This window comes from Mirounga leonina, unplaced genomic scaffold, assembly GCF_011800145.1.
Source record: "Mirounga leonina isolate KUSES-001 unplaced genomic scaffold, KU_Mleo_1.0 Mir_93, whole genome shotgun sequence".
Classification (NCBI taxonomy): domain Eukaryota; kingdom Metazoa; phylum Chordata; class Mammalia; order Carnivora; family Phocidae; genus Mirounga; species Mirounga leonina.
In genome coordinates this window covers 4,622,711-4,645,403 of record NW_023270854.1, presented here as the reverse complement: position 1 = coordinate 4,645,403, position 22,693 = coordinate 4,622,711, and the positions used below count along the sequence as shown (strand labels likewise).

Here is a 22,693-nt window from a genome sequence, read left to right as displayed (position 1 = left end):
GCTTCAAGGGAGGGCAGGGGTACAAAAACATTGCTGCGTACTACGCACCACTCCTGATCCCCCACACCCAACAAGAAACAGAAGGTACAAGCTAAGAAAATGTGCATATATCTTCAGACATGAGAACACTAAAACTAGGACTTTAAAAGCAGTATCAAAGATATACAGAGACAGACTTTTTTTTTATTATACAGAAACCAGGTTACACTAAGAAAATAAAACAACAAATTACCTTTATACAGCCATCGAAAACATCAGTTCTCCAAGAGAGGCCAACTTTTCCAATAAGAGGTAGGTGTTCTGTGTTATTTTTGAAACTTATAACAACAAGCTTCACATATCCATTTTCAATGGATCCTGAAAAGATTTAAGATTTTTTAAATTATGACATATCCATGCAGGACAAGTCAAGACTCTTTAGGCTTGCTGTTTCATAAAGAATGCCTCATCTAGCCACGTCCTGGATGCAGGCATCTGGCTTGAGGCCGGTGGCATACCCACACTCCAGAGACAGAGACACAAGTGCACACTCTGGAAACACGATCTCAAAGGGGGTGGGGGGAGCTGACTGGGGTGAACCTGGATCTCACCTGTCACCGATGAGAGGTTGCTAAGGAGGCTGAGGTTCTTCTGATTTGATTAAGCTAACAGCAGTACAAACAGTACACAAGAACTGTGGAGCTTTCCAGAAAGCAGATGCCAGAGTGGTCCAGACATGAGCTGTGAGGGAGCAAGGAGGGCAATGTCCAGAGGACTGCGGAAACTTGAGAGCAGGGAAGTATGGAAGAGATGAGAAGCCCCACGCACATAAAGGAATAAACATCTTTCATGTGCTTATTGGTAAGTAAAAATCCTTGCACTTGCTACCAACAGCTTGAGACCAGAGGCCTTGCCCCTCCGCTGCCTAGTTAAACACTGATGAAGAGCTACCTGGCCACTAGCAAGGGCCCAACACAATCCAGGTGCGCGAGTCCCACTACCCAAGGCCCTGATGCTCGGACAGCCCCCAGGACTGCTGAGCTTCCCGCGACCATGAGCTCTGCACCCTCCTTTTACATGCCCTAAAAAGTGACCAGCACGCGGGACAACATAACAGCTCCTTGACTTGTACGCAAGCTTTCTTCAGAGAGAGACACCTCGACAAAGGTAAGATGTGAGTCACAGGGCAAAGCAGACAGAAGAATGGGGAAGAACAAATGTTCTTTGGCCTTAGGTGGGTTATTTCAGGAGAGAAATAAAGCCAAAGCTAGGCTGCCTTAGGAGCCAAAAGCCCTACCCTAGAAATTCAGCAGGTGCTATCACGTAAGCTGAGCCTTAGTGCCGCTTTGCCAGCAGCCTCTTCTGTGACACGGTAGTGGCTCTAAGGGAGAGACCCCTAGGAGCAGAGCTTTCCAGCCCTGCAGGAGGGTGCTGGGAGCCCATCTGTACCAAGGACAGAGGCAGCCCACAACGTGGTCCCCTCACTGCTGAGTAATTACCAAGGACCGTGCAGCTCCTCTCCTCCTCTCCCCCGGTGCGGGAGCGAATGCCAAATGACACTGACCCTTCCCGGCAAGAGCTCCACTGTCACCTCGGCAGGGCTCGACGGAAGCAGGGAGGAAATCTGTGAGAAGGGAAGCCTCAGAGGAGACGTGGTAATGACATTCTGAATGGACCAGATGTGGTTCTGCTCTGCTCTATATTACTGCACAGCCATGTGCAAAATCGAGAGAGACCTCCGACCGGCTGGCATGTGCACTGGCAGCCAGACGATGCCGTACAGAAAGTCGCGAGTTCATTTTCCATGTGGCTTGTCCTCAGGACACTGCAGAAAATGGACCCCAAAGTACACCAGCCAATAACATCTCAATGGCAATTGTCTAAGCTAATAAACACGAAATCTCTGTGGAAGCAAGGACTGTTGTTATTTTATTACCAAATATTCTCCCGCTTTAGAACAACTTTAACATTTGCAGTATCTTGAAAGGTCAGAGCTCTCTCGGCATGCTCTGTAAGTGCTTGTATCTATCAGAGACAAAGGTTAAGCTCACCCAACATTTAAACAGTCTGCACACTGAATGTATGTGTGAAAACGTGCATATATAAAATAGGCAATATTTTTGAGTATTTACTGTACACCAGCCATTGTGTTAGGCACTTTATGTAGAGTAGCTTAAAAGACTACTTTAAAATATCTTAAAATCCTACTATTAATTAGGTATTACAGTTTTCTGAATTCACAGGTGAGAGAAGGGCACACAAAGAGATTAACTGTACGTCACCCAAGGTCATACCACTGGTAAGTGACAGAGACATGATTCAAACATTATGTGTCTATTATAAGATGGATCTTATAATAGATTAAAACATATACAAAAAGGGGGAACATAATCACCTATTTGCTTATATACTGAGAATTTATAATATAGATTTAAATTTTCATAAAGTTTTGCTTTTGTATTACTGCCAATAGAGAAAAATCTATAAATTAGCAGACAATATTTGCTGGGGAATCACTTATGGTTCCCCCAAATTTGTGGCAATTCCTGTGTCTATGCATCTCATGCTTACTCCTCTCCCCTCCCCAACCTTCGTATAACTAGGTCATAAGTGGCCTGGTTCCCTCACTTGAGCTAACATACCCTTAATGAATTCCTGTGTTGCCTAAACCCATCAGAATAAATTCTGTTGTTAGAAACCCCAACTCTGGGCACCTGGGTGGCTCAGTTGGTTAAGCGACTGCCTTCGGCTCAGGTCATGATCCTGGAGTCCCGGGATCGAGTCCCGCATCGGGCTACCTGCTTGGCAGGGAGTCTGCTTCTCCCTCTGACCCTCCTCCCTCTCATGGTCTCTGTCTCTCATTCTCTCTCTCTCTGAAATAAATAAAATCTTTAAAAAAAAAAAAAAAGAAAGAAACTCCAACTCTAACCTACCAAACCACAAGACCATCCCCAAAATGCAGAGAAATTAAATTCAAGGCTCACTGCCCTTGGCTTCAAGTGACATTCACTTACAAGCCTGGCTTTTAGAGTCATGAAGGCCTCATTCCAAGCCCTGCCCAGCCATTTACTAGCTGTGTAACCATGGTCAGGTTCTAAGCTGAGTAAAATAAGGACACAAATAGAAAGTACTTTATACGGCTTTGTGAAGATTAACAAAACGAAGAATACACATTAACATTACAGGGTAGATTATTATATATCCCAGGCTAGATGTGCTAAGCACCTTATATGTATTACATCCTCTAAGAGCCAAGCCTACTGCCAAGTAGAAAGTAGGTATGTAGCACGTGCATGGACGACAAGACTCAATAATTATAAACACATCTGTTTGCCCAAATGATCTACAGATTTAATGCAATCACAATCATAAACCCAGCGGGCATTTTAATAACTTATGAAGAATCAATATAGAAAAATAAGTAAATAATAAAATTTGATAATCTGATTCTAAAATTCATATGGAAATACTAAGGACCTATAAAATAGCCACACAATCTTAGGAAGAAAAAAAGCTGACTTCAAGTCTTACTATAGAGGTACAGTAATCAAAACAGTGTGGCATCACTGTAAGACACGCAAATAGATGAACAGAACAGAACAGATGGGTTTAAATACAGACCAACACTTTTACACGCACTTGACTTTTAACAAAGACATCAAAGTGATTCAATGAGAAAGTCTTTTCACAAATGGTGCAAAAAAACTTATTATCCATATGGAAAAACAGAATGAACCTCAACCCTTACCTTATACTTAACACAAAAATTAATTAGAGATGGATCATGGATCTAAATGTAAAGGTTAAAACCATAATACAACTGGAGGAAAGAATATCTCTATAACTTGGAGTAGGAAAAGTTTTTAAGCCCCCCCCCAAAAAATTACAAAATAAAAAAACTGATAAATTAGATTTCATCAAAATGAGAAACTTCTGATCATTAAAAGACACCATTAAAAGGCAAAAATACACAGTGGGGAAAGGACAGTCTCTTTGATGAATGGCGTTGGGAAAATTGGACAGCCACACGCAAAAATAAAAATAAAACTGGACCACTATCTTACACCATATCCAAAAATTAACTCAAAATAGATTAAGACTTGAATGTCAGACCAGAAACCATAAAACTCCTAGAAAAAAACATAAGCTCCTTGATATAGATCTTGGCAATACATTTTTGGATCTGCCTCCAAAAGCAAAGTCAACAAAAGCAAAAGTAAACAACTGGGACTACTTCAAACTAAAAAGTTTCCACACCACTAAGGAAACCATCAACAAAGTGAAAAGATAACCTACTGAATAGGAGAAAATATTTGCAAATAATATGGCTAATAGGGGTTGATATGCCAAAGAACTCATAAAACTCAGTATCAAAAGAAAATCTAATTAAAAAGGGACAGAGAATATAAAAATGTTTTTTCCCAAAGAAGACATCCAGATGGCTAACAGACACATGAAAAGACGTTTGAAATCACTCATCATAAGAGAATGCAAATCAAAATCACCCTGAGAGATCTCCTCACACCTGTCAGAATGGCCAGTATCAAAAAAAAAAAAAAAAGAAAAGAAAAAGAAAAAAGAAATAACAAGTACTGGTGAGAATGTGGAGAAAAGGGGATCCTTGTGCACTGTCAGTGGGAAGTAGCTGCACTAATTTACACTTTCTACCATGGAAAACAGTATAGATGTTCCTCAAAAATGTTTTTAAAAAACTACTGTATGGGGCGCCTGGGTGGCTCAGTTGGTTAAGCGACTGCCTTCAGCTCAGGTCATGATCCTGGAGTCCTGGGATCGAGTCCCGCATCGGGCTCCCTGCTCAGCAGGGGGTCTGCTTCTCCCCCTGACCCTCCTCCCTCTCATGCTCTGTCTCTCATTCTCTCGCTCGCAAATAAATAAAATCTTAAAAAAAAAAAAAAAAAAAAACTACTGTATGATTCAGCAACTCCACTTTTGGGTATTTGTCCAAAGGAAATATAATCACTATGTCAAAAAAAAAAAAAACACGAAAAACAACTTTGCATCGCCATGTTCACTCCAGTATTATTTACAATAGCCAAGGCATGAAACAACCTAAGTGCCCATCAATGGATGAATGGAAAAAATATGTAATACACATATAAAAATCATATCCAAAAATATGTAACACACACACACACTAAATAGAATATTATTCAGCCACAAAAAAAGAAGGAAATCCTTCATTTGCAACAACATGGGTGGACCTAAAGGACATTATGCTAAGGGAGCTAAGCCAGACACAGAAAGACAAAACCCTATGATTTCACTTATATATGGAATCTGAAAAACGAAACTAGGGAAAAAACAAAACTCATAAATACAGAGAACACAATGGTCATTGCTGGAGGGGAGGAGTGGATGGAAAGGGTGAAGCGGGTCAAGAGGTACAGACTACAGTTACAAAATACATTAAGTCACAGGGATGTAATGTACAGCATGGGGACTACAGTCGAATATTTGTAGAGCATACTTGAAAGTTGCTGAAAGTTTCTGTATGGTGACAGAGGGTAACTAGACTTATTGCACTGATCATTTCACGATGTATCAATAGCCAATCCGTACACTGTACTACAGAGAGTAATGTAATGTTATATGTCAATGATACCTCAACAAAAAATGTTTTAAAGATACCATTTAGAAAATGAATAAGCCAGCCACAGACTGGGAAAAGATACTTGTAGAACATTTATCTGCCAAACAACTGGTATTTAGAATACATAAAGGACTCCCATAATTCAAGAATAGACAAGTCATTATTTTTAGAAAGGTGAAAGGATTAGTAGATGCTTCAAAAAGAAGACAGGAAAGTTACCAAAAAATGGCCAAGAGGCACGTAGACAGGCGCTCACCACTACTGGCCATTAGGGAGACACAAATCAAGGCCATGATGATCATCCCACACTCCCACACACTGGAACAACTAAAATTTAAAAGACTAATAACATCAAATGTCGGCTGGGATATGGAGCAACCAGAACACTCGTACAATGCTGGTGGGAGTATAAAATAGTACAAACACTCTAAAAAAATATTTTGGCAATTTCTTACACAAAGAATTTTTTTTAATCTTTTTTTTTAAGATTTTATTTATTTATTTGACAGAGAGAGACACAGCGAGAGAGGGAGCACAAACAGGGAGAGTGGGAGAGGGAGAAGCAGGCTTCCTGTGGAGCAGGGAGCCCGATGTGGGGCTCAATCCCAGGACCCTGGGATCATGACCTGAGCCGAAGGCAGACGCTTAACGACTGAGCCACCCAGGCACCCCCCTCTTTTTTTTTAAAGATTTTATTTATTTATTTGAGAGAAAGAGAATGAGAGAGAGACAGCATGAGCGGGGGGAGGGTCAGAGAGAGAAGCAGACTCCCCACCGAGCAGGGAGCCCGATGCAGGACTCGACCCCGGGACTCCAGGATCATGACCTGAGCCGAAAGCAGTCGCTTAATCAACTGAGCCACCCAGGTGCCCTGAATTTTCTTATACATAAAAAAATGTCTGGCAATTTTTAATACATAAACCTCCCCCAAAACCCAATGATTCCAGTACTAGGTATTTTGCCAAGAGAAACAAAAAACTTATGTCCACAAAAAAGACCTTCACAAGAATTCTGTAACAGCTTTATTCAAGATAGTCCCAAACAGGGAACAACCCAAATTTCCTGTCCATCAACAGGAAAACAGGTAAGCAAATTGTGGCATATTCATTCAATGGAGTATTACTCATCAATAAATAGGAATAACTATCAGTACCTGCAACAGTATAAATGAAACTCAAAGGCATTTTGCTGAAAGAAAGAATCTGGACACAAAAGAGTACATCCTGTAGGATCCCACTGATATAAAGTCCTAGAACAAGCAAAACTAATCTATGGTGAAAAAAAGAATCAGAAAAAATGTACATGGGAGTTCTTGTACTATTCTTGTAACTTTTCTAGGTTGGAAATTACATCAAAATAAAAAGTTACCAAAAAAGTAGCACTCAAAGGTGAGCTGTTAGCAGCTCTATCAACCTTCCTCTGAAGGTCCCCTTTGCTTATGACAACTAGCGGTTCTTTTCCTATCAACGGATAACTCTGGGAATGCCCAAATCTGTGTCCTCAGATCTTTCTTCCTCTTCCCTTAGGAAGTTTAGTCCCTCAAAACTTCAATATTCACCTCCATGGCTAACAGCACCTTTCAGCCCACACTAATCTCTTCCTTTTCTAACCCCTGCTGCACATACACCTGAACATTTAATTATACTGGATTGTTTCTGCATGTTAGAGGTTTCCTGAAATAACCTACAGTCTTTGGGAATAAAGGTCATGTCTTCTATGGCGTGATTAATGGCACTACTAATCACATTTCTCATTTCTCAGCTATGATTAGAATTCATTTTTTGCCCCATAAATAGAACATTGAAAAGGCAGGAAGTAAAGAATGTTGGGAGCAGAGACTGACTGTTTGGTTTGACTGAATGATTTTCCTAAGGCAAACAGGGAGAAAAGGGAAGGGGGTTAAAGCAGAATAGTACTGCCTGAGGCAGGAAAAGCAACATACATCAACCCGAAGAGCGAGCACTGAGTAAGGTGGGGCCCTGGAGTGCCATCTGAGAGACCAACGTAGTACCATGAGTTAATGGACTGGACATCAGGAAGCAACTCTCAGGTGGGTGTAAATCTTGGGTAAAGAGGAAGGAAGACCCTACAAACTCAAATATATTTAGTATTAACAATTTAAAGCTGCAGAGACTCCAACGTTACAAAGGAATAATTAATAACAAGACAGAAAAGTCATTAGACTCTAAAAATCAAAAAGAATAGGCATCCATCCGCTCTTCAGGTGAGAAAATCTTGAGTATTTCCCCCTTTCCTTGTTAGGTATCTAACATAAATCTCCTCAAGGCAAACACATAGCTTCTCTCTTTTTCTCGGCTATTTTCAGATACCTCTGTTGTTTCCCAAACCCCTGATACACATGAAATTTAAGTAGCTAAATCCAGACATGGATTTAGCTGAAATAAAACCTCCCCCCAGACAGATCATGGACTATGAAAAGAGAGGAGGACTCTGAACATGATGAGGTTCAGAAATTTCTCCCCTGGTTTCACTTGCTGTAAGGACTGTAAGAGTGAAGTGAATTGGAGCTGTGTTAGAAGGAGACTGGAAAAGTAGAACTCTCAAATCTGTGGGACAATTTCCCTCCTGAATCCAGAACTGTTGAGTATGACAACATCAGCAAAATCTCTTTAGTCTCTGAGCCACAGAGTCTCTACTTCTTTCATACTAGCGAGAACCCTAACAGGCTACATTTGCTGCTAGTATTGTTCCTGGTACTGGTGACAAAACTCGATTTTCAACAGGATAAAGTGTGTACTTAGAATCTTTAAAAGCTCACTGTTCATTAATTCAATAATGTTTCAAAATAACTTTTTCTATTGATGTAAATATTCAGACTGGTATTTTCATAAGACCCAGTTCTATCTTCCATGCCTGTGGACCACAATATTCTATCAATCCAGTCTATTTCACTATGCATTATTTTTTTCTAGGCGAGTCTTTCCAAAGATGTTTAAGGAGAAGGTATATGGATATTTGTTTTGGGCTCGCCAATATCTGTTCTGCCTTTCTCACTAAGCATGTTCTAGTATTCCTCTGAGACACACACACAGGTCAGTCCCCATATTTCAGATGGTGGCATCCAGGTTCAGATACGGAGCATCCCAATACACCTGGCACATTACTGAGTCAGGGATGAGTCCCTACGCCGACTACAGCCAAGGAGATGCAATGAGACTCCTGGGGAGGAGGTGCTGGAAAGGAGAACCTCACACTAGGACATGAGATCTAGTGCTAGCCAGAGCTGCCTTGAAAGTAGGAACTGTAACTCAGAATATAGTGAAGCAGGAAGAATCAGAATGAGAGAGACGAGGAGGGACAGACAGGCTGTCTAGACATATCCAGTCCCACTGACAGGCAATAAGCCCTCACATCAAACTGTTTGAAATAAAACCTCCCCCTGGATTTTTCAACATGAATTCTTTTTGCTAAGCCAGTTTTAGGTTAGGTTTTCTGTAGTTTTCAACCAATTTTTTTTTTTATCTGTACAGAAGTGTTTTTTTTTTTCCTTCTAAAATAATTTTTGAATCAGAAAACATGAATATAAGTGGAAAAACAAGATGATGATGGGAAAATAGATTTGAGATGATGCTGAGACACAAATGGCTAAATGCAGGTCCCAGAGGGGGTAGGAGCATCTATATTTAGGAAAAGAAATTGGGATATACTTTTTGGAAAGAAGTGGGACATCTTTTTCGCTGAAACAGGAAAGAACACAAAGAGACTGTAATATACTGACAATGTGACAGCAGATGAGAGAGGAAGATCAGGAAGCACAGAGGTGACAGTGTTTCTTAGCACAGCAGGTAGTGAGCCCAAGAACAAGGAACAGAGCAGGAAGAGGACTGTGATCATATCTAAACACCCCTTATATGACATATAAAGGGGACTTACGGCGAGCTGACTGAAAGACTTCTGAGTCGCAACAAGGGGCAAGCCGGAGCCTGACAGCACCAGTGGACTCCCATCTGTGATTTCCCCCAAGGAACTGGGGCACATTCAAGTTAGGAAGCGGCACCACGGTGAGCCGTATTTTAGTTATCGATGCAGGGAAGCCACAGGCAACAAGGGAAGGGGCTCTGAGGTGACCGACAGCAAACATGTAACCCAGGCTGTGTGCCCTGAAAATCATGGCAGAAAGGGAACGAAGAACCAGAAGAAGAAGAAACCCAAGAGGTCTGTAGAAGGTACAGGAATCATGGAGGGTAACATGCTTGTGATCTGCGAAGCGGCTCTAAGCTCAACGTCCTGATGGTCTAAGGTTCTAATAACAACTAAATTCACACCAGGGAAAAATTAGAAAACCCATCTCTTATGTTTCTTATTAGACGTAACTTCCTCAAACTGCTTGTTTTAAGAGATTCTATTTTTCAGTTGCCTTAACAAATATCCATGAGAAAAGCACAATGCATTATTTAAACAATATGCTTGAAAGTGAAAACATAAACAAAATAAAGACCTCATATCCTTCCTTTTAAATTATTTTAAAAATTCAAATCGCCATAGGGAAAGAAAAAAACAAAATCTGAGGTCAAATGTCACATAGAAGTCAGAGTCCAGAACAGCAGGAGACGATGAGAAGGACCCACAAAGAGGCCTCTCCTCACACAGCCTGTGTTTCTGCAGGGCCAGCTTCAGTCACAGCCAGCTCTGCTGCTGTCATTTTGAAACCCTTACATTTCCAACAAGGAGCCCTGCAGTTTCATTTTGCACTGGCTCCCACAAATCACATGGCCTGTGTCTTACTTTTAGATAGGGTACATCAACTCTTTTTTTTTTATTATTACCATATCATGTATTATTTGTTTCAGAGGTACAGGTCTGTGATTCATCAGTCTTACACAATTCACAGGGCTCACCATAGCACATACCCTCCCCAATGTCCATCACCCAGCCACCCCATCCCTCCCACCCCCCTCCACTCCAGCAACCCTCAGTTTGTTTCCTGAGATGAAGAGTCCCTTATGGTTTGTCTCCCTCTCTGGTTTCATCTTGTTTCATTTTTCCTCTCTTCCCCTATGATCCTCTGTCTTGGTTCTCAAATTCCACATATGAGTGAGATCATATGATACTTGTCTGTCTCTGACTGACTTATTTCGCTGGGCATAATACCCTCTAGTTCCATCCATGTCGTTGCAAATGGCAAGATTTCATTTTTTATGGCTGCGTGATATTCCATTGTATATAGCTCTGGCATAAAAGGTATGGAGATGTGGGTTCTCCTGTTCCGTGAACGGTAATCTGTAGTGCTGATTTTTCATAATGGCTCACCAGATGGACAAAATAGGAAAAATGTACTAACAACCAATGATGAAGACACTGTAAAGAATGATCTGCTCTAATTTTCATAGGTAATCACCACCCCCAGACGGGAGTATACTATTTCTAATGTCTTCGTGTTATGATAAATGCTTAGAATAATCTGACCTAGAAACACAGAAAGTAATTACTATCAACAGAGGGAACAAAACAAGTCATTTATTTTTGGAATCACAACAGTAAAAATGAGATAACATGCTACCTATGAAAAATATTTGAAACAAAGTATTAAAACCTTACAAGTAGAATTTCTTTAAAGAGAGGTTATCTGGGCTTATCAGGTTCTGCTGAACAGCTGAAACCCCACTTTTCTGGGGGAAAAAGAAGTTTCTGAAATCCATACCTTCTTTTTCTCCCCTCAATATTTTCTATTGTGTCTTACAGAGTTAAGTACTGAACATGTATTATTTAATCAGTATTTTAATGAAGAGCATATTGCAGAAACTCTGTAGGATATAGCCTGAATCTAACAGAACACGGAAACATAAGCTGAAAGAATTCACTCACGGTGGCAACATAAAAATGAAGCACTAGTGAGTGGAGGGTCCACATAGAGAACACTTCTTCCGAGGGCAGTGACAGAGACTTAAATAAAGAAGGGAGTCTGAAACCCTAAATAGAAAGAGATCAATGCCTTCCAACTTAACATACACATTTAAAGCAAATCTGATCAAAATCCAAATGAGATCTTTTAAAATCTGGCCGAATGATTATTAAATACATCTAAAAGAATAACTGGATTAAAATAATAGAGAAAACTTAGATAAAAATTCATCAGTAAGAAATTTTATATTGGGGGAGGGACACATAATTTCATAACAAAATACACAAGAGGGTGAAGGGCTGGCTCAGTCTGATGAGCATGCGACTCTTCATCTCGGGGTTGTGAGTTCGAGCCCCATATTGAGTGTAGAGATGACTTAAAATAAATAAGCAAGGAAAGCTGGCCATGGCCACATGCCTGGGAGAGGCAGCAGCATGGTGGTTCCTGTGAAAATGCCCCCCACAACACACACAGCCCACCCAGCGGCCGCCACACCCACCCACTTCTACTGTAGTCAACAGCCTTTGTAAATAGTCAAACATTCAAAGACACATGAAGATGTAAAACAATCAGATGTCACTTTCACCTCTCAAATGATCCAATATTTTTCAAAATAACACACATCACAATAGCACTACAATCATGAAAAACTTGAGACCAAAAGTCCCATTGAGAGAACGGGTCAATGCATCATGATAAAACCAAACAATCGGAGGCCATACAACTTTTCATGATAAAATTTGCTAAACGATTCAGTGACATTTTCCCATGTGGGAAAATGCCCACAACATAAGGGGAAAAGGCAGAGTAATGGCACTGTTCACGAAATGCGGTCCACAGATAGAAATAGAGCTGTATGTTTGAAAATGCGCCAAAATATAAACAGTAGTTGTCCTTGGTAAATTTTATTTGCTTCCTTATAAACTTCTATATATTCAGAATTTTCAAGTCCTATAATAAAAAGGCATTAGTTTTTAAATGCGTTTTTCTAACAACTCGAAAAGTCAAATGACAGAAGCAGCATACTTTAAAAATCCTTTGCCTTTGCTTCTTCTCTATCACTCCCTCCCAATCCTGATAAAAAGGCTACAACATGCTGTCCTGGGCAAAACCCTTTTCCTTCAGCTTCTGAAAATTGGTAATAATTAGCTTGATACAAAGATCAAAAATACACATTCCTTCATAGTTTGCGTTGCTGATCATGCCTTTTTTCAAGCTCTATTTACACATCAAAAACGCAGCTGCAGTATTTCCTGCCTGCTCCTTCCAGAGGCCGGACCACACTCCCATGGAAGTGCTCACAGACAGTTGTGCGGAGCTGAGTCAACACAGCAGCCCTGGGACTGTCTACTCTCAGGGAGGCCTGCTGGCAAGGCTGGCCCGTGGCTGTCTGGGCACTTGGATTCCAGAAGGATTCCCACCTCGTCTTTCCTAACCTATATGAGTGGCTCACCGCATCATCCTCGAAAAAGCTGATGTCAACCACATGATTTATGCTGAGCGTCCTTCCCTCGGGGAGTCTGGAATGTTGTAGTGCCAGGCAGAGGGTGCCTACAGGACCAGTCCCCAGTAAAAACCCCAGGTACTGAGTCTTTAAATGAGCTTCTCAGGCACACAGCCTTTCACACGTGTTTTCACAGCTCATTCCTGGAGAAAATAAGTGCCTCCCAGGTGACTCCCTGGCAGAGGGCTTTCCTCTGCACATCCCCCCACACACCTTCTCCCCTTTGCCAAGTTTGATCTGTACCCTTTCACCTAATAAACCTTAGCCATGAATACTACTATATCCTAAGTCCTGGGAGTACTCCCGTGAATCACTGAACCCAGGTTGGTCCTGAGGACCCAATGCCAATAGTCCACCCACGTTTCCCAAAGAACAGAAGACAGAATGCAGACAGAGAAATACACGAGGCACTTCTACAAGCTTAACTCGCAGGTTCATTCACAAACCACTCTTTCATTATTTCCTTCACTGTTTATCCTTCCTACCCCTTTGCCTCTCATAAATCTACTTCAGGTGACAAAATATTTCTTCTCCTAAACTGCCTTTTAGCTTGATTTTAGGGACAATACACAAAGAAGCAGGTAGCAAGTATGGACAGGTACAGGGATCATAAATTTTTCTTTGAAGAGAGATAATATGGATCCTTTAGGAAAACTCTGAATCCAGCCATAACTTGTCAAAGTGGCAGAACACACAAAAATACAAAGAGAAAACTTCCCAGGTTCCTTGGCGGAGGAATATGACCAAGTTCCAAGGGGAAGGAGTCAAGCCTTGAGGGAGAGAAGAAAGGACACATCCTTTTATGGGAGGTAGTGCTGAGAGGTAGAAATTCCTACCCCTCAATACAGTGTCTGACTAAGGGAAGAAGCTTGAGCAATATCTTATAAAATGAGGCCCTAGGCTACTCCTGAGCACTCTGGAATAGAGCCCATTCTGATCTGAATGGTGAAGGCAGGTGAAGAATATAGCAGGGCTGGGCAGTCACCAGCCTGGGAACTCAGCCCACCAGACCAGTGTTGGGATCCTAAGCCAAGAGGCATTAGCTATGGCTTTCAGCGGATGAGGACAGCCCTGCCGAACGCAGGGCCTTGCTGGTGGGCTATGGAGGTACTGCTCATCCTGGGTATCTCCCACTGAGCCAGCTCAGGCCTGGTCTCTTCTGCATGTCAGGAATCTCACTCCAGGCACCAAGAACTAACCAGGGTCTTCTGCTTTGTTTGCAGTAACATGTATGATAAAAAGGAAAAAAAAAAAAAAATCTAAAGGACCTTGCAGCAAAGTCCATGAGACTTTGAGAACAGAGACTAAGATGAGACTAAGAAAACAGAACAAAGGGATAGCTTGTTCAGAGAAAATACTGTGAAGGAGAACATCTCAACTGGCCAGAACTCACTCTGATATTTCACTGGGCTTGGGCCACCTGAATATAAACATGGCATGAATCCTCTGATTATGTGTACTCCCTGCAGAGTCAGTTCTCAAGAGTTTCCCAGCCAATCTTAGGCAAATGATTCTGTACAATGCATCCTGCACTACCACTCTAGAGAAATATATACACATCCTCTAGAAGATGACGGTATGCTCAGATATACAGGTATATCGTGGTACAACTCATTGAAACAGCTAGTAATTGTTGTGCTGTGCGCCCCGCATTTGTGGGAATAGCCTGATAAAAGACTCTGGAGCCACAAAAGATGTGTGCAGGGGCTCTGCTCCACCTCAGTGACACCACACACTCTTGGTCAGTGGGTTTAACAGGAGGTAAGGCTAGTCCCGCTAACTACCCATTTTCAAAATTTAATCAAGACCTGGATGGTGATCACACAGGTGTTTGCTTTATGATGATCTGTTTCGTGCATTTCTGTGTGTCAGTGCACAATACAAAGAAGTTCAGTTACAAAAAAGAGAAAAGCAAGGGAACAAGTTAACACACAGAACAGCGGTTAACACGACATACAGAACCAGCAAGGAGGGACACAGAGGTGACTTCAAAGACACTGGCAATGGTGGATTTCCCAGGCTGCGTGGTGGCTACGTGGGTTTTATTGTTTTTCTGCAGATGGTCCACACATCATATGTAGGAAAGAATGTATTATCTCACTATTAAAATTTTAAAACAAAACTTTTATCAGCCATTCCATATGCACATGAGTATGTCTAAGTGGATTGTAGCCTCAACTTTGCAAGTCACATTATAAATTCCCACTGGGATTTTTTAATAAAACTGCAGTGAATTTGTGGACCAAATTGGTATGTCCTCAGAATTCTTATTTAAAGACCCTACACAATCACCAAATTCAGGCTCCATTTATAAGTTATGTCATATTTAAAGCTGTGCCCTTTCCATGCCCCATGACTCCTGCTAACTGGTCTGGACTCCTGCCCATTACCCTGTCTGAACACTGCACTGGTCACTTGTTCTGCCCTTCCTGAGGACCCCCCACGAATCCTTAGCCCCCCGCATGTGCCTGTCACCTGGCTCAGCAGGCTTCTCTGTACAACCTGAGGAGGGCAGGCCCCGTGTCTGACACGTCTCTGCCCTGTGCCCGGCACCATCCTTCCTTGCCCCTTTACTTCCTCCAATCCCTACAGATGGCCTTGTTAGAATCAGGCCAGGTTTCTCATGTCTCACTGACGACAAACAGTGGACAGACCCACCTCAATGCTGGGGGCATGATGATAAAACATTTTATCCTTGATAGGGAGAAAAAGTGTTCTTAAAATGCAGGGCTAAGTGTTGTCATCCCCAACCGCAATGACATAGCCAGAATTTACTAAATATACCACATGGTACCACAAGAGAGTTTCTCAAAAACTGTAGAGGACATTCCAGTTTGTACTTCTTTAAAATGTGCGAGGACGTGGATGGCAGCAGCGCCCTCTGCTGATTCCTGAGCGCAGAACCACATGCCCAGGAAAGGCGTCCCGCATGTGCAAGCTTCTCAAGGTGGAAATCTGTTTTCTAATTGTGAAAACAGATGAAAGGTGAGTTACCTCCATCTCAGCTTCCCATCCTCCTCCATCTCCCTCAGTTTCTGGATCTTGTATAATCATCTGGCCTCCCCAGCGGGCTACCAGCATTAACAGAGAAGTGGCTACGGACTGGAAGGACCCTTCCTGAGCGCCCTTAGGATGCCAACACTTTCAGAAGACAGACCAAGTCACACACACAGGAACGCATATTCTAGAAGCATGTCCCTGAAAGTACAAATATATGGAAGACAGTGCAGCCCAGTATTTAAGACCCACACTCTGGAGACTGGCCCACGCAGGTGCAGATGGTGCTCGGCCATGTGTGAGCTGCGTGTCGTTAGAGAACTGACCTACACTACCAGCTCCAGACACTTCACCAATAACAGTACCCAACTCACAGGCTTGCTATGAAGATTAGGTTGAATAATTAATATAAACATAAAACATTCAGCAAGAACCTATAATGAGTGCCCACAAGTTTTCCCTGTACTATCGTCTTCCTTATTAAGGGCACAGCTCAGGTATAAGGAATGCATACAAAGCTTAATCGAGGTTTTGCTGTATTTGTTTAGAACTAGGAAAGGGTGAGTCCTCTCCTCCGAAGTTCTACGTACTCCCCTAAGTCTGACCTAAGAGACCTAATCCCTGGAGGACACAGCACAGGCTCCTTAGATCCTATTAGATAAGAAAGACTGGAAGTGAGAGGGCATTTGAGGATGTCCCAAGAGAGAGAACAAATTCTCCGCTAACATGACCCAGAGGGCACATGTGTTTGTACCCTGAGGATTGACCGCCGCACGTTAGTAGCCCCCTCAAGAGTATGTAACAGAAAGAGGAAGGAGATTTTATTCTCTATTTCAAATAACAGAACAAAGTTAAAAGGGTTCAAGTACTAAGAAAAAAGGCAGAATTTTCACACCTTCATAAAACTGGGAGGGCCATTCCCAGGGCAGGACCCTGAGCAGAGGCTGCAGAGCACATTCAAGCCCAGGAGGGCTCGTTTTCTAGATCACCTTTCAGTTCCTTCCTGATTCAGACACTCCAAGATTCTGGGCATAGCAGGAAGGGCACTGAAGAAAAACAAGAAACCCTGAAAATTAAACAACGCAGCCAACTCAAAAAGCTAGAAAGAGATCAAAATAAACCTAAAGAAAACAGATGACTTTCTAGGAAATCATATAAATACTAAAAACTGATTCAATGAAAAGTAGAAAACCTGCTTATAACCAGATCAGAAACAGATTTTTAAAAATGAAACTATAAATAATCTGTTAGTGTAAATGGAAAACACCAAATACCAACAGTAACTTATAAATAAGCATACATATGACATAAGAAGCTTCTATCAGAGGTTCCAAGATGTTTACCATTAGAAGATATACTGAGGAAATTCATTACATTAGTAGCATAAAGGAGACGGAATCATATGATCATCAATAGTTGCCCTAAGATGTATTTGACAACATTTAACAACCATCTCCAATATATTTTTTTAAAAATCCAACTACTTTAGGAATAGAAAGTTCCTTAACTAAACTGCCTTGTATGAACACATAATACAAACCTAGAACAAACATCCTTAGTAATAAAATTGTTTATTAACTTCGTATCCCTATTAAGTTAGAAATCCCCCCCCCCAACATAGAAGGGAATTTGATAGTCTCTTTCAAAATAATATGTGCATTTGCCCTTTGGCCTAGCAATCCTATTCCTAAGAAAGTATTCCAAAGACAAACTGGCAAAATATAAAAGGATGTATGAAAAAGGCCATATACTTACTATACCTCTACCTGTAATAGCAAAGACTGGAAATCACAGAAAGAAACCATTAAAAAACTGCCTACCTATAGCTGGTTTAAAAAGAGAGAATGAGAAAAATCTCTATGTCATTCTAAAGAATAATCTTCAGAATATATTACCAACTGGAAAAAAGCAAGAAACTTTTAAAAAGTAGTATAATACGCCTCTTTAGAAAAACTGGGAGAAATATAAATACACTGACATATAGCATTCTATATTCAGAAAAGAGCATTTAAAGAATAAGCCAAAGGCCAATATACAGGGTCATCTTTGAAGAAAGGGAGAGAGCAGGGATGAAGGACAAGGGTAGAAGTAAACCTCTCTGAACTTCCTTGTTTTATAGTTTCAACTATAAACCACGTAAATGTGGAATGTAAATTTTTTTAATATAAAAATAGAAGGAAAGCAATACTGAAAAATAAAAAAATCAACTGAAACAAATCACTCTGATTGTATGTCAAAGTGGTAGCATAACCACACAGAGAATTACTTTAGGTGATTTAACTCTCTGGCATGATGTATCTTAAGCCCATAAAGAGTCACAGGAAAATCTTAACTAAAAGAACATTATTCAATGGGTTCATTATTAGTAACAATATCAATATTGTTATTTTTAAATTATTATATATTTTGATGTTGTTTGGGACAAAGACTTTCAGCATGAGAAAGAGATACCAAGTATATAGTCAAAGAAGTTAATTAAAAACCTTAAAATCTTTCATTTAGATGAATGCATGATTTATTTCTTCCCATTATAAAATTTACAAACTTTCTTAGCACTGCCTACAGAAAACGCTAAAAGGAATGAAAACCAAAGAGCAACGTTCATCTCCAGGATCTAGATTATAGTTTCTAAATACCATAGTGTAGTGGAACTAAAAGGAAGCAGAGCTCCTAGGTAAAAGTTAATTCCAGATCTGCGCAAGAAACAGACAAGATGAGCTCGAGGTATCTGGTCATGTTGGAGTATAAGCAAGCTACCAAAGATGACTAGTCATGTCAAAAGACCACAGAAGAAGATGACAATTTGAGCATCACAATAACTATAAAAGGAATAATGACTGAAAATAGACTAAAATACATAAACTACATTTTTTATCTATGAGTTCATAATACTACTCCCCCCCCCCGCCAAAAAAAAACCTCTAAGTCATCTTTGAAGACTGTTAGAGCATTAATCACTATTCTGTAAATAAAGAGAAAGACTCAAGCATGTACCCTGCCCTTCCCGTATTAATCATATTTCAGTTAACTAAATAGTTGATGAGAGAAAACTCTTCTTTACAGAAGGATCCTAGATAATGGGCATAGAGGGAATGATTGAACTAGGGAAACATCATTTTTGCAATCTCTAATAAAATAATGGATATAAGTGCCCATCATTTGGTGAACATTCACAGAGAAATTTGTAATAGAAGAAGCAAGCCAAAAAACTCCTTAACCCACTGATCAATCTAACATAATTAATATTTATACAAATGTCTTAAAAGATACAACATACCAAATCTCACTCAAGAAGAAACAGATAACTTAAGTAGCCCTCTCTCTATAAAAGAAATTGAAGTTAAAAACCTCCCCACAAAGAAAGCTCCAGGCCTTGATGGCTCCCAGGTGAATTCCACCAACCATTTAAGGAGAACTACTACCAATTCCATGTAAAAGCCTCCAAAAAATCCCAGAGGTAGGAAGGAATACTTTCCAACTTAATCTATGGCCTGAGACCAAAGCCACATAAAACATTACAACTGGAAGATACAATGAAAGGGAAGTAACAAAGATAAAATACTAAAGATCTTAACAAGAAATGGGCAAAACTAGTATGAAAAAAATTCTGAAACACCCTAAAAGACATGTAAGTATCTTTGAACAAAATGAAAAACAAACCACATTCTTGGGTAGGACAATTCAACAACAAAGACGTCAATTCACCTCAGGTCAATATATATATTTGACATAATTCTAATAAAAATGCCAACAAGCATAGAAAAACCTAGAAATCCTGAGTCAAAAAACAAAAACTCAAAGACTAATGGGGGGTGTATCAAAAGGGCACAGAAGCCAGCTTGAAGTAGATCCCAATGATCAAACTAAGGACAATTTTAGCTTCAAAAAGAATAATATCTGTAATTGTCTATAAATTATTGAATAAATAAAAAACCAAGAGTCCACAGTGACACTAAACAACAAAGACAAAAGAGAGAGAGTGCACTCAAAATAACTTCCACCACAGGAGGTGATGATAACATCCATTCCTTAATCTGAGCGTTAGTGGTCAAAAGAGAAAGGTCATTTACCCTTCCACTACAGGAGTTCACCAGTTGATGTGGGGAATTTCTTTAGAAAATCTCAACTAATAAATGTAGAAGTATTAGAAAATCACCACTAATAAGAAAATCACCAAAAATTAGAAAATCACCATTTTCTAAACACTAAAAGAAATTGATTTAGGCAAGGATTAGTAATGGATGTCAAATCTATTAAATGAAAGAATTCTGGGGAAGAGGATACTCAGAAATGAAGTATAAAATTTCCCCTATAAAATATTACCAAAAATGTTTAACTTGAGGGGCGCCTGGGTGGCTCAGGCAGTTAAGCATCTGCCTTCAGCGCAGGTCATGATCCCGGAGTCTTGGGATCCAGCCCCGCTTTGGGCTCCCTGCTCCGTGGGGAGTCTGCTTCTCCCTCTCCCTCTGCCACTCCCCCTGTTGTGCTCTCTCCCTCTCTCTATCTCCCTAGCAAAACAAATAAAATCTTTAAGGAAAAAAAAAAAGGAGGAAACAATGGAGACAAAGCAGAACAGGGGGCACTCTACATTCCTTCTTCCCTTTCACTCAACTGAGGCCTCCTCCCTCTCAGCCCACTCTAGTCTCTGTCTCAGCTTTGGCGAGCATGATAAACATGGATGCAATAGATACAGAAGGGTGGTTTCTCTTTATTCTTATCCTGGACACGTGCTACACTGGCCCTGTGGGCAAGTTTACTGAATTCCTTTGAGAAAGAAGGGAAGAAGTTTGAGGTAGGAGGAGGAGGCACAGCAGGGCAAAACAGTAAGGAGATTATCTATAGAAAAGATGAGCAGAGAATATTCCAGAAGGTAGAAAGATGGTAATGAAGGAGACAGAGCCCAAGGCTAACGAGACTAGATCCGGCCATGGGATTCCACAAGTCCTAGGATGAGGTATGGGTATGGGAAGACAGAGTGCCAACAGATGATCAGTGAAGAGACAATTCTTAACTCAGATATAAAAATTGGTCCCCTGTTATCTCCAACCTTCTAATTTCACACTGAAACAAAAACTCAGTTTCACCTTTCTTGGTAAAGAGACTGCGAAATGTACCACACATGTAGAAAATTCCACCGCTGTGCATATCAACATGGAGCTGGTAGCCATGCAGTCCGTACTCTGGGTTGTCATCCAAAAGAGGGGTATGAGGAGGTAGCTCGTAGGGGCTAAAAAGCAAAACAAAACATACACACAAGTTTGTCAACACCAGAGATAAAATGTTTAAACTGAAAATACTCTTTAAAAAAATTAACATCCATCCAAACACCAGCTCCTATCAATCCTCTACAGGGTTCCCGATAATCTTCCACACCGGGAACTCAAAAGAAACGCTTTGTATTCCTTTCACCAACTTCTATAAAGACAGGCAAAGGAATGAGTTCCCTAAGGATCCACAAGATGACCACAGATGAACACATTTCTGGGATCTGCCTAGGACAGGAGCTCTACAAAGACAACTCTGCTCCTCAGAAGTCTCAATAACCAGAGGATGGAGCTGCTCAGCAGGAAAATGCACCACACAACAGACCTACAGATCAGGAACCCAGGCAGAAGACCCAAAGCTATGAGGGACTAAGTTTTATTCAGTAAGAAAAACCTTACTTTGTAAGGTAACAAACTCAAAAACATTCAGGAGCTTTTCAGATAACTGTTAAAAAAATGAGTACTGAGAGCAGTCGTGAAATGAAAAGCATACTCCCCAACTGAAGACCTTCAAATTCATGGAAAGACACATACTGTGTTAACCAAGCAAAACACATCTGCAGCCCGACTCAGCCATGGGTCTGTGTGCCTTGCAAGATATGAAAACTCACATTAGTGCAAAGAATGGGAAGCATCTTGCAGTAATGACACTATCCTGCCCCCACAAATAATATTCTTCTAGGGACATAATCCTTAACCCAAAACAAATAAAGCAAATATGTACTCATGAATAATCCAATTATTTTAGCAACAGCTAAGTAATTATGCCTGTTGGCTTGTGTCTACTGATTAAAAACAGAATATCCTTGTAACTATTCTCGGGATATTAAGATGGTATCAACTTCTAATCCTTTACATTGACTCTACAAAAATTTAATACATCCACATATAAATACATACACAGTGGCTGAGCCTAACGTGCTCTTCTCCACAAGGTGATGGAAATGAAGATTTGCCATAACAAAAGCCAGTTCTTCCTCCCTCTGAAAAGTTAATTAGAAAGAATACATTTTCAACTGAAATATTTTAATTTTTCACAAGGTCGTTGTGAAGATCGCAGCACATTCATCTTACAAATAAATGCAGTTTCTTACAACTGTAAGCTTACCACAATACTAATGCATTATTACTGCTAATACATTATTACTATCCAATAAGAATTACATGTCATATTGACAGCAGGACCACAATTCACCCAAATACACAGATCATGCAGTACCAAAAGGATTAACATCCTAGCACTTGTGAAATATCAAAATACTCTATTATACACGATTGTGAAAATATACATTGTTAGTTCCAGGTTCTTTCAAACTCTTTCCCAAAATAAGGACAATAGTGGTAAGACCTTCACATATACAAGATTAATTCCACAAATACTTAACATTAGAGGCATAGGTTCCTCTCTTGAGTACCTGCTTGACTTGGCAAAGCCAGGGGGAATGAACAGAGTCACCCACCAGGCTGAGTAGCAG

At 40.6% G+C, this 22,693-nt stretch overlaps 1 protein-coding gene across 2 annotated transcripts in view; it reads right to left on the bottom strand.

Moving 5' to 3' along the window:
* FBXO15 (F-box protein 15) overlaps positions 1-22,693 on the bottom strand; it is a 40,228-nt gene that overhangs the window by 5,666 nt on the left and 11,869 nt on the right. For both annotated transcript variants that reach the window (XM_034995747.1, XM_034995746.1), the window contains 3 exons: positions 22,119-22,201; positions 21,039-21,181; positions 233-357 (listed from right to left, as the gene is read on the bottom strand). In XM_034995747.1, coding sequence (XP_034851638.1) covers positions 233-357; positions 21,039-21,181; positions 22,119-22,201 — 351 coding nt within the window. The remainder of the gene's footprint in view (positions 1-232; positions 358-21,038; positions 21,182-22,118; positions 22,202-22,693) is intronic.